The 11,085-nt window shown below is 44.5% G+C and overlaps 2 protein-coding genes across 9 annotated transcripts in view; one reads left to right on the top strand and one right to left on the bottom strand.

The window, feature by feature from the left end:
- C14H15orf41 (chromosome 14 C15orf41 homolog) overlaps window positions 1–11,085 on the top strand; it is a 305,328-nt gene that overhangs the window by 283,238 nt on the left and 11,005 nt on the right. The window lies entirely within an intron of this gene.
- The window catches only part of Meis2 (Meis homeobox 2), a 207,960-nt gene continuing 206,377 nt past the window's right edge, over window positions 9,503–11,085 (bottom strand). For 4 of the 8 annotated variants that reach the window (XM_005364203.3, XM_005364204.3, XM_013352695.2 and 1 more), the window contains exon 12: window positions 9,503–10,928. In XM_005364203.3, the coding sequence (XP_005364260.1) occupies window positions 10,642–10,928 (287 nt within the window). In that variant the 3' untranslated portion in view covers window positions 9,503–10,641. The remainder of the gene's footprint in view (window positions 10,929–11,085) is intronic. The other 4 variants (XM_005364205.3, XM_005364206.3, XM_013352696.2 and 1 more) reach the window with 1 other exon arrangement.

Genomic DNA, 11,085 nt, shown 5'->3' with positions numbered 1-11,085 from the left:
GGGCGGGGTGGGGTGGGGGGAGTTACTTGAAAGTATACAATATTGATATTTAATTCTCTTTCCCACGTTCTCTATGTGACACAAAAACTTGCAAACTCAAGTGACAGGAGCCAGCTGATAGCTGTGGACAAGGGAACATCTTTTACATCTGCTCGACTTTCAACTGCAAAATTCTGAACATTTCCAAAGAACAACTAAGTTCTTCTAAGAAAGAGGGGCACTAACACGCGGAATTGACGCTTCCTTTCCATCCCGTGGAGGCATCATTAGATTCCTTTGTAGCCCAGCTGAGAAAACTAGAGGTGCAGGACAGTCTGACCAGCAGCAGATTGGGGTGTTTAAAGCAGGCTCCTTAGCTGATTTTTCCTTCCTTCCTCTTTAAAACAAAACAAAAACAAAGTTGCTTTTTTTTTCTTTTTAAGACAGAGAGCTATTCCTCCCAGAGAGTTGATTTTGTTGCCACAATATAGGCACCGGACTGTTAATAGATATTTGAGAAGCCAAGTCTTGGTGATCTCATTGTTTCAATCATAATCTTCAAGTGGTTTAAGATTAATGGCAGGGTATTTTCTGTCTCTTCTGGGGGATTTTTGCATCAGTTTTCTTAGAACATTGAGCGGACTGCCAATGTCTCCCTATCAGATTAAGCGGAACATAGGCAAACAGTAGGATTTCCTCAGGTCTCCCATCCATGAGAGTATATTGCCGAAATACTTCTTGTTCCAGGTTCAGCTTCAGTGCGGTCCACTGCCTTTTGTGTTTGTTTTATTGTGTTAAATAGCTACCTAGACAGCTATGTGTTCCACGTGCATGCATATACCTATATGCACACATATTTAAGGCAGCCCATGTGTTGTGCAATAACTTCTCTTACACTTCTGAGCTTAAAGGGGACCTTTCAAAAAGCCAACGGCCCTGCCAGGCTTCCCCAGAGAAGACTTTTGAAGTAACTTTGAATGCAATGAATCTCAAAACAGGTTCCCTCCCATAACAGCTTGCTTGGCAATACATATTTCAATTTATCTCAGTTATCACAATAGCCCCCACTTACGTTTCAAGCTCAGCTGCACCGAGGCATCCCTATTCTGTCTAGAGGATCTAGGTTGTCTGCCATCACTGCCTTGTCCTAGGTTCGTCCCTTTCCTGTGAGACCCCAGAGTTCCTGACCCAGGCCTCCAGCATCCACAGACGGGGGTGGGGTGGGGGTGGGGCCTGAGCTGTGAAAATGGAATCTGCAGAGAAGTCAGAATAGAGAACGGATTGCGCAATCCAAGAGCTAGGCGCCCTGAAGAGAAAAGAAAGGAGACGCACCTTTTGCTTCCGACCTCCCCGCCCGCCGCTCTTTCCTCCCCCAGAGCCTCCAGAGCCTCGTTCCTCAGAATTATTCTCAGAAAACCCCCAAGATTTGGTTCAAAAAAAAAAAACAAAACCAAAAACTCCCCGAGAAGGTAAAGTCGTTCTGCGTGGTAGGCTGATATGCTTGGTGTGTGCGTGGGGGGTGTCTCACTGCTGCGGGGAGCCCTTTCTAGTCTAGGCTTCATTGCCTGCGCCTTCTCCCAGGAGCAGGCGCGGTGGAGCTCGGTTCGCTTTACCTGTGTGCTTTTGCCTTCCACACCACACAGAAACCCCAGGCAAGAGTAATCGGGACATTGGAAGGATGCCGCTGTGCACCGAACCCCAGCCCTCTGAAATGGTGCACCTTGCAGTGGACGGGAAGCGTCGGAGTGAGATGAAATGCCTACACTCCGGCAGGATTTTGGGGTGCTCTCCAGACACCCCGTCTGCATCCAGAAAAGGCCGGAAAGCAGGACCAGGGAAAAAACACGCGTGGAAAAGACATATTTGTGTGTAGATACGGTGATAACTAAAAAAGAGAGACACAGAAAGAGACAAATTTTCAATGGGCTGGGGTCCCATTACTGTGCGCAAAAGGGTCACCCCAAATTGGGAACTGTTTACATTCCAAAAGTGATTCCCGTAGACTTTTATAAAACTGCAAAATTTCCCCAGGAGTTTGATTTTTTTAAGAAATATTAGGAGTTCCTGGTTTTCCCTTATTAGATATCTATTTTTTAATTAAAAAACTTCCAAATTGTCCATTAAAACATTTCTTTGGACGTTAAACCTGAAAGGGGGGAAGCAAGATACTGCAAAACACCACAGAATAAAGAGATTTAGAAAAAAAAAGTATTCTTTTGCTAAGGAATTTGGTGGTTTATTCCCCGAGGCCAAGAGACGGTGTGGGTATCTTCCTATTTTGTTATTATTTTTTTTTATCATTTATTCATTTAAATGCTCAGCCTTGACAAGCTATTCCCTTGCGGCAGAGCCGAACGAGGGTAGGAATGGGGGAGAGAGTAGGTGGGGAGGATGGGGGGTACAGAAAAACACCATTGGCTTCGCAGGGGGCTGGCTCGCCGCGGTCTGCGCTGCTGGCCAGCAGGGGGCGCTCTGATGTTATCCGTGGACCATCCGGTCGAGCCGCTCAGAGCTGGCGACACCAGCTTGGCGGTTTCACGCAGCTGCAGGAGGAAGGGGAGGAGGATCTTAGTTCCTAAACCCTCAACAGAGATTCCACTCGGGTTATTTACCTTGGGCTCGAAATGTATCTACGTTTCACTTCAACTAGCTTAGTGCTCCCGCACCGACCTCTTTTCGTCTGTGTCTTTACAGCGCACATATAATCACCCGTCTTGAAATATACATTAATGCAACTTATTAGATGCGACGATGAATAGTCAACATTTTTTTCGCCTGTTAGTTCCGCTGATCCAAGCAGGATTTATTTGCAGATCTCACATCCAGGAGTCATAATGCGCACCCCCCCCCCAAATAAAATTGGTCAAATGTTGACAACCTGTAAGCCAATCTAACACTCAAGATTAGTGATGGGAAACTAATGAGAAAATATCAGATCGCCCGGCCCGAGGGCTGCCAATTAAATCTTCGCTGATTGAAAAATAAAAGCGGACTTGGGGTGTGAGCCCAGCTCAACTTGAACTATTAATTTAACATGTTGCCGGTCCGGGCCTTCCCTCACTCCATCCGCGCCTCCCCCTCTCTCATCCCTCAGCCTAAAAGCCAAATGTTATTTCTCGAAATATTTCAAGAGGTTCAAATCAGAATAATCATTTCTTACACGGTAAATATTAGCCCTTTAAGCAATATGATTTAACTAATTAGAAAATTTACATCATTAAGTCTCAGGGAGAGAAAAAAGAGAAACAGATCTGCCAATCATTTTAAAGGAGACAGGCACTATTGAAGTGTGAAGAAATCGGCTCTAATTCAAAAAGGCAATCGGGCAGAAAAAGCCCTCAACATTACCCTGCTAGTTATTAATCAGAAAGGGCTCTCTCTTCTCCCCGCACCCCCTCCCCTCTGTGCGCTGAGTTTAAGTTCGTTATTTTGCCAGTGGCCCATGTCATATTTATATTGAGGTTTTGTCTGCTAAAGGATTAAAATTTGAAAATGTTTCAATATGAGGAGAACAATATTCAAAAGAAAAAAATATTCGCAGACTCGTAAACTTGTTGTGGTGCACAATTCTCACGGCCTTTATTTTTATTCTTTCTCCCCATTAAGTTCCTATTTTGAAACCTGCTTGGTGAGAACTAGATAAAGTCTTTGTGCTCTGATCCCCTCCCCCTCCGCCTACCTCCTCCTTCCTCCAAAGCAGAAAAGTACAAATACATTAACAAAGCCGGATTCCCTCTATAAAAAGGCAACGGTCTGGGCTTATGCGTCAGGAATCTACTGAAAATAGGGGATCTGTCCGGCGGGTCTGCAATTCAGCATGATGCTCTGTTTCCCCACCTAGGAATAGGGAGTCCGTCGATGTGTAGTTAGAGAAGCAAATAAAAAGAAGGCAGATAGGTGAGAATAAATTTAAAGTGCCTGGTGTGTGTGTGTGTGGCTTTTTGTCTATGCCACTCCTTTTCCACTCAGCTTAAAACGGCAGCCTCATTATACGTAGGTGCCCCTTCCCATCATACCCTTCCTTACGCCGCCCGCCCGCCCGCCGTTCACCACACACAGAGCCTCTCCCCAGATTACTCTCCCCAGTCTACTGAACTGAGAGTGGACTGCCAAGGGAACTCTGAAGGTCCTCTGAGATACTGGGCCCTTCCCGGTACCTCTGAGGACTCGTTTTTTAAACAGACCTTGGGTTAAAAAAAAATAGTAGCAATCCTTGGGCATTCCTTTGTTATCGCTTCTTAAATTATAAATAAGCCAGAAAGACTCACTTTCTGCCACACCCTCGTTATAGCCCATCACAGCTCAATTTTCCGTCTCTCTGCTTTTTTAAAAAGTTTCTCCACCTTGCTTTTCATCCAGTCCCTGGGCCTTGGGCTTCTCTGGGCCTTCTGAAACTCAGCAACCTCCTCTCAAAGCTATCCTCCAGGTCACTAGACTTGAAGTTTGCAGGAAAGAGCAGTAGCAGGCTTGGGCTGTTAAGACACCAGTTAGTTCTCTCCGAGAACTTTTACCAGGTGGGGCGCGTGGAAGGAGAAAACATCTGTAAACAGTGCGTGCTCCTGAGACTGGGGAGCGAACCTGGACCCAGACGCTGGGGCGTGCGTCAAATATGGCAGATTTTGTGAAAGAGTCTTTCTGAGGTACACTTTAGAGAAAAGAGGAAGGGGTGGGGGCACTGGGAAGCGTCTAGAATCTCTCTGAAATACACCTCTTTTTCTGGCTGTCCCAGAGCAGATGGTAGTACCTTATCTTTTGCTCTGGGAAAGATTAAATGAACACTTCTGTTACTTGAGGCAGGTAGGACCCAGAGAGGTGAAAATGCTCCAGACAATGGCCTCTGGCCGAGGACGGTTCCTTTCCAATGCCGGGTTCCCTACCGAACTCTCCTTACCTTTTTAGCTGGTATTTCATTTGAAGCCAGTGCAAGGTTCCTGGCTAGGATCTCTGACACGGAAAAAAGACCTGGAGAACAAACGTTTCTTGAATCTACTTCGAAGCTAAGAAACATTACAATAAAATTTACAGCGCCTTCAACAACTCGCAAGTAAGGCATTAAAATTCTCTTTAATTGAGAAAATATTGATTTTTAAGTCTAGAAAAAGCGAAATCGTAATTTAGCTGCAAACTTTCAGGCGAGAATATAGCGAATTATGCGGCCATATAATGGATCCACCCTTAATCCCCACATAACATCACATCTTTAATTGCCCTACTTTGTGAAGTGATAAAGACAAAAAGATAACCCTATCAAGGCAAATGCTTTATTTTTTTTTAATCTAGAGAAGGGATCTAGAATATTTTCTTTTTTTCGTTGATGTATGTAAAGAATTGCCTATCATTTTTTGAAGTAGAGGGGAAATGTCCAATTGGGAAAAAAATAAGAAGAACGGAAAACCACAGACCACTCTAAAAGCCACCCACAGTAGCAAATCCGTTGATATTCTTTACCAAAGGAGGAACGACGCCAACGCATTTAGAGCAAATGCATTCACAGGCAAAACTACATCCTCCTTGAACGAAACAAACCTAGGTTTATTTTGTTACTTTATTCCCGGGTCCTGAAGCGGGAGGGGGGTTGGTGGTGACGTGCAGAACCATTGGTGGATAGAGGAAGGGAAGGGAATCCGACTTTCTGTTATTTCTGTATCGGTTTTTGGTATTATAGAGGAGTGAAGAAGTTTTTGTGTGGTGGTTTTTCATTGATCAGTCACTCTGAGCTAATGTAATTATCCTCATCAATAGGACGCTGCAGAGAGAATCATTATGTGGGTGACATTGATAAATGACCGCCCAGGAACGGCCCTCTCTCGGGCAACCCCCACATCTGACCCTCCCACACACACAATGTAGTCATAGAAACACCTACAAGGACCTAGAGCGCCGCCCCGCCAGAGGCCGGAGAGGAAAGAAAAGCCTCTGGCGGGCGAGGTGGGGGCAGGAGCGAGGGTTGTGGGGGGGTTGTCCAGATCCTAAACAGTTGCAAGACAAAACCAGCCAGCGGCATGCGGGACTGGGCGGAGTGGCGGGAGGGGGACTGTCCCCGCGCGGCCCCCCAGCCGCCCAAGCACAGTTGTCTATAACAAAGTGCAAATCTGCCCGGTCCATTCCTCCACACCTTTCCCCACGTGCGACCTCACTGCAGGCCACCAAGAGATGCTTGCTCAGGCACACACTGCAGGAGGATTCGGCAAAGGGGTTTAAGGGTCAGGTCACAGAACTTGGAGGCGTCGGATTCTCACGCGCAGCCCTTCTCTCTTGCGTTCAAAACACCCCAAACACACAACAAACAAACCAAATACCACAAAGACAGAGATTGGGCGACACCTCCCCCTCTGGAGCTCCCGAGTTACTTCCTGAGTGACCCTTTCTTTTCACTTCACCTCCTAACCCAGGGCTCTGATTATGAGATAATGGATTTTGAGATTGTTCCCGTCAGAGGAAAAAAAGGAAAAAGAAAGAAAGAAAGAAAGAAAGAAAGAAAGAAAGAAAGAAAGAAAGAAAGAAAGAAAGAAAAAAGTCCCGTACCGAAACCCACGTTTTCATCTCTCCACTGTTTTATTTAAGCCAGTGGGAAAGTATTGAGAGCAGTAATTGATTCATAATGATCCATAAATCGGTGTCGGAAAGCGGGGGGTGGGGCGGCGGTGCGAAGAGAAGGGGGCGATGCTGTTTATTTATTTTATTTCTAAAGCCTCAGCTAAAGTAGCTTTGACACTGTTGGGGCTGGAGGGGAGGGGCCGCTGGGCTCTGCCGGATCATCCATCATTCCTGTCACCCAGAGTCTGCCCCGAGGAGCAGTAGACGCAATCTCCCTTCTGTCTCTACAGCGAAACTATTAATATTAAAACCTCCCTTCAAACACTGCACCGACGGTCCCCATTCTCATCACAATCTGACCGCCAGAGTCCGGCGCTGCACCTTCCTCCAGCCCCGGTGGGACTCCGGGGGCTCCCTACGAGCGCGCGACGCCCCTAGTTGATCACTGCAAAAGAAACTGTTCAGTGTCCCCTTCATCAGTTTGTAGCAGGTTCGTTTGTGCAGTAAATACACTCGCGAGGGGGAGGTCTTCTCACGCATGACAGCTGGCCAGATACTCCTTGCTCCCCGCCTTCCTCCGCATCTCCCCTACCCCTGCACCCCAGGGTGCCCGCCTAGCTAGGGCCACTGGGCCACTTAGACACCTCAACAGAGGACCCTTAGCATAGTGGCAACTTGCAGCGGAGGTCCAGGCTCCTTATCAAATTGCTGGCCTGCAAGACTAATGAAGAATTTGTGCAGAATCCCTTTGAAGGAAGGGCCCCCCTTTTGACAGCTGCTAGAGATATTAGCCACATTTCCCTTCCCGGGTCTGCTCCGGGTTAACAGGCCGGCAGGAGTGGGAGGGCCAGCCTGCGAGGAGGACCCTGATGGACAGGGCAGACCCCATCCAGGGAGCTGGAGTGGGGGTTCGGTGTGCTGCTGACCCGGGGATGAGCAGGGAGCGTGGAAGGCTCAGCCTTCTCTGGACTTTTCTTCTCCTTCAAAATGTGGCTTTTTGCTCAATTCCCAACCCTTAACAGATGGCGACTGCATCTCTCTCTCTCTCTCTCTCTCTCTCTCTCTCTCTCTCTCTCTCTCTCTCTCTCTCTCTCGGAATTTCTTGAAGAAAGGGAAACCTTTGGAGTTTATTTCTGCTTTTGCTTTTCCATATAAATAAAAAAGTGTTTTTATATTACTCTTGTTTTGGAGAACATAAGCAATTTTATTCAGACTACAGTATTTCCTTTAACACTATATGGTTGTCAAAACACCATTCCCAGTTTCTTTGCGTTTGACAGCTGAGTCTTTCTTAAATATACCCAAATCGGAACTCTTTATACTAAATAGTAAACCCGAGATAGGAGCGAGCGCCTTCTGAGGTGGTATAAAAAGCACTATAAAAATTGGACAAATTCATCATCCCTCTGTCACAGAACAGGGTGGGGGTGGGGCAAGATAATGCATAGCTATTACTACAATTATCACTCATATCCAAATATCTAAGATTAAAATTAGCATGATAGGAGACAAATTGGCCAAGCTAGTAAGCTTAAGATGAATTTGCGAATTCAAACCAAGGCTCAACAGCTCTGGGCTCTACCCTTCGTGGAATAATGTAATAACTCCATAAAACACTTTTTATAAACACGAGCTTCTGATTAAAGAAACCCTTCCGCATTTACCTTACAGAAAGCAATGGAAGAAGCAACTGCTGATAGCATTTTCTTTCCTCTCCACTGATGGGAGAGTTAGTTTATAACGGAGGAACTTGTCAGGGTTTACATCAGAGCATTTAAAGTAAACATATGCAAATATTGAAATTTTACAGAAAGATTCCCTGGGAAATGGAGCAGGGGAAAGGAGAGGGAAGCCGTGTGTGTTTTACAGGCTCAGTGTGCTTGTGTCAAGCAATGCTATTTCTAGGTTTAAAGAGCAGGGCAGTAATTAAAGTGATAAATGCACTTATAAAAATTTTACTTAACAATATAAAAGAAACAATAGCAATTTATATTCTTGCTCATTCACATGTAGAGTTTCCATTAAGGCTGGCTCAAGGGGAAGCGTGGAAGAGCTTGCCTAAGATGCTACTATGGATTGCTTCCAAGTGTCAGTTTGGATGGTTAGTGAGCTCTTCCCCCATCAAGTTGAATCATCCATCTACCTCCTGTTTATTGTCCCTTTAAATGGAGGAGTCAACATATAAGGGTTAGAACAGTCTAGGCAGTGTGTTTATTTGGAAAATCTAAGGGTGTGCAGGTACCTCCAGCTTATTCCATGTTTCCCACACCTTAGCAGACACTGTACAATATCTACAAGCATTTGCCTCTCCATCACCAAGTGAAGTTTTGAAAATGCTATCATATTGTCTGTTCTTGCCCTTTTCTTTCTTTCTTAAAGAAAACACGTGAGCCACCAAAGCACATGGGAAAAAAAACCATCTAAAAGGATAGCACTGGGTCATTTGATTTAAATATTAATGCTTGATCATTCTTTTAAGCGTAGGATTTCCAACTCCATAGAAGGTATTTACTTATCTATAAACATTTCTATATAAGTTTTAATTTACATAGTCAACGGTACTTTAGAAAGATGGAAAAAATACAGATGCATCATGGCTGAGCACACACATTATTTTCTATTATATAAAACTAACTTGGAATAAACCCTTCATTCTAGTGGTGGGTGCATAGGCAAAAGCTTTATCTGAAAGTACTTTTGAAAACATCATGCATTGCTAATAAGACAGGCTGGGCACTTTGAAGGTGATTCCTCAGGCTGGTTACAATGCCCACAATTTCATACCTTTGGAAGTTGTCTGCTGATGAAACCTAAGAGTCCAGACACACAATGAAAAGCTACAAATGATGACTTGGAACACTGTCGCTGCGTCTTCACTGTACTCAGCTTCCTGTGGGGAGGGGACCGTCACCTACTCTTATCAGTGCACAGTAACTGGCATCCTGCAACCTTCAAACCATTAAAAACACCAAAGCCTAACAAAAAATCAAAAATGAAATATTTATTACCGCATTTTGTGACTTAACACCTTTTTTTTAACATAACGTCACAGTCCTCATACAAGTATTTTTAATGTAAATTTGACAAAGCTTAAAGGTAACAGCATTTTCTTCTAGTGAGGAACACGTGCTGAGAAGAGAGGATCCCATGGACATACAATACCAATTCCACAGCAGATCTGGTACTAGCAAAAACATTCTTTTTTTTTTCAATTGAGGTAAACACATAGAATATCTAACATGGAACAATTAAAAGACCGAACTCTGTACGAAGTTTGTTACAGTATTCTCTTGCTCCTTCTTATCCCCCAAGCTTTGAGTTCCTGATAGAATCCTACTTACGGTGCAATGACCACGAATAACTTTTTTTGTGTGTTGAGAAAAGCTGCCCAACTTAAGATTGTTTTGTCCACAGCCAAGGCTCGGAACTTGAAGAAGCCTTTGCTCTGTCTCTAAATCTTCATTGGCAAGCTCTTTGAAGAACAGTCCCCCAAAATCATAAGAAGAAATTGGCTTATGAAGCACAAACTATGAAGATCTGTTTGAAACTAAAGGACACACTGATGGGGGAACAAAGGCTGGGCATGAAAACACATTCTAGCCACTGGAGTTAGAGTGTTGAGGTTCAGCCAAGTGTCCATTGCGTGCCCCAGCATGATTCTTTTCTCATTGGCCCAACAGGTTTAAAATATACCACAGTCTCTCCTGGATAGTGAATTCACTGATGAACCAAGACAGTCATTCTTTTGGGAACAACACACATAGTGTGGAAAACAAGGATATATTTTCTTTTTTTCTCTTCTAAAACTATTTGAGGCAACGTAACGGAGTGATCAACAGAAATGTACAAGTTTAACTTAGTCCCTATGTTTATGCTACAGTAGTTCTAACTCTCGGAGTCTCTCTCCAGAGGATCTTTGCATGGACAATATTGTCCCAATGAGCCCATCGTTTCACATTGTGTTCTTGTCCCATTGGTCCTCTGTTGCTTGATGGAAAATGACAAAAAGTAAAAAATAATCACAGCTGTCTGGAGTTTCATATTAAGTGTCACATCTGGTCAAAGTTCAGAGAGTCTTAAAATAGTTTTTTGCGTGTGTTTCCTTTTTCCTTGAGTTCCCTTATACTATTGGGCATGAATGTCCATAACCTGTCCGCCAACATTGGGATCTACAGAATTTAACATTGTGGGGCTCTGTGCTGACATGGTCATTCCAGGGTGGGTAGGGGGTCCTCCGTGCATCATCATGGCTGGGTGGTGGGGATGGCTTGGCAAATACGAATGCATTGGGGGTCCATGTCTTAACTGAGTAGGGTGTGGGGTCATCTGGGGAGGAGTGTAACTTGGCTGTGCCATACTCATTCCCATAGGACCACCCTGAGAAACGTAGTCCCCTGGCATGCTCTGCAAACCTGAAAATACAGAGGGGAGAAGAAAGCGGGTCAAATTCCTAAAGACTTTTATACCGTACCCATCAAAGACGAAAAAAAAAAAAAGAAGAAAGAAAAAAAAAAAAAAATTATACCGTACCCATCAAAGACGAAAAAAAAAAAAAGAAGAAAGAAAAAA

The sequence above is a fragment of the Microtus ochrogaster genome (genome assembly GCF_000317375.1).
Source record: "Microtus ochrogaster isolate Prairie Vole_2 chromosome 14 unlocalized genomic scaffold, MicOch1.0 chr14_random_1, whole genome shotgun sequence".
NCBI lineage: Eukaryota > Metazoa > Chordata > Mammalia > Rodentia > Cricetidae > Microtus > Microtus ochrogaster.
This window is presented reverse-complemented; position numbering and strand designations above follow the sequence as displayed.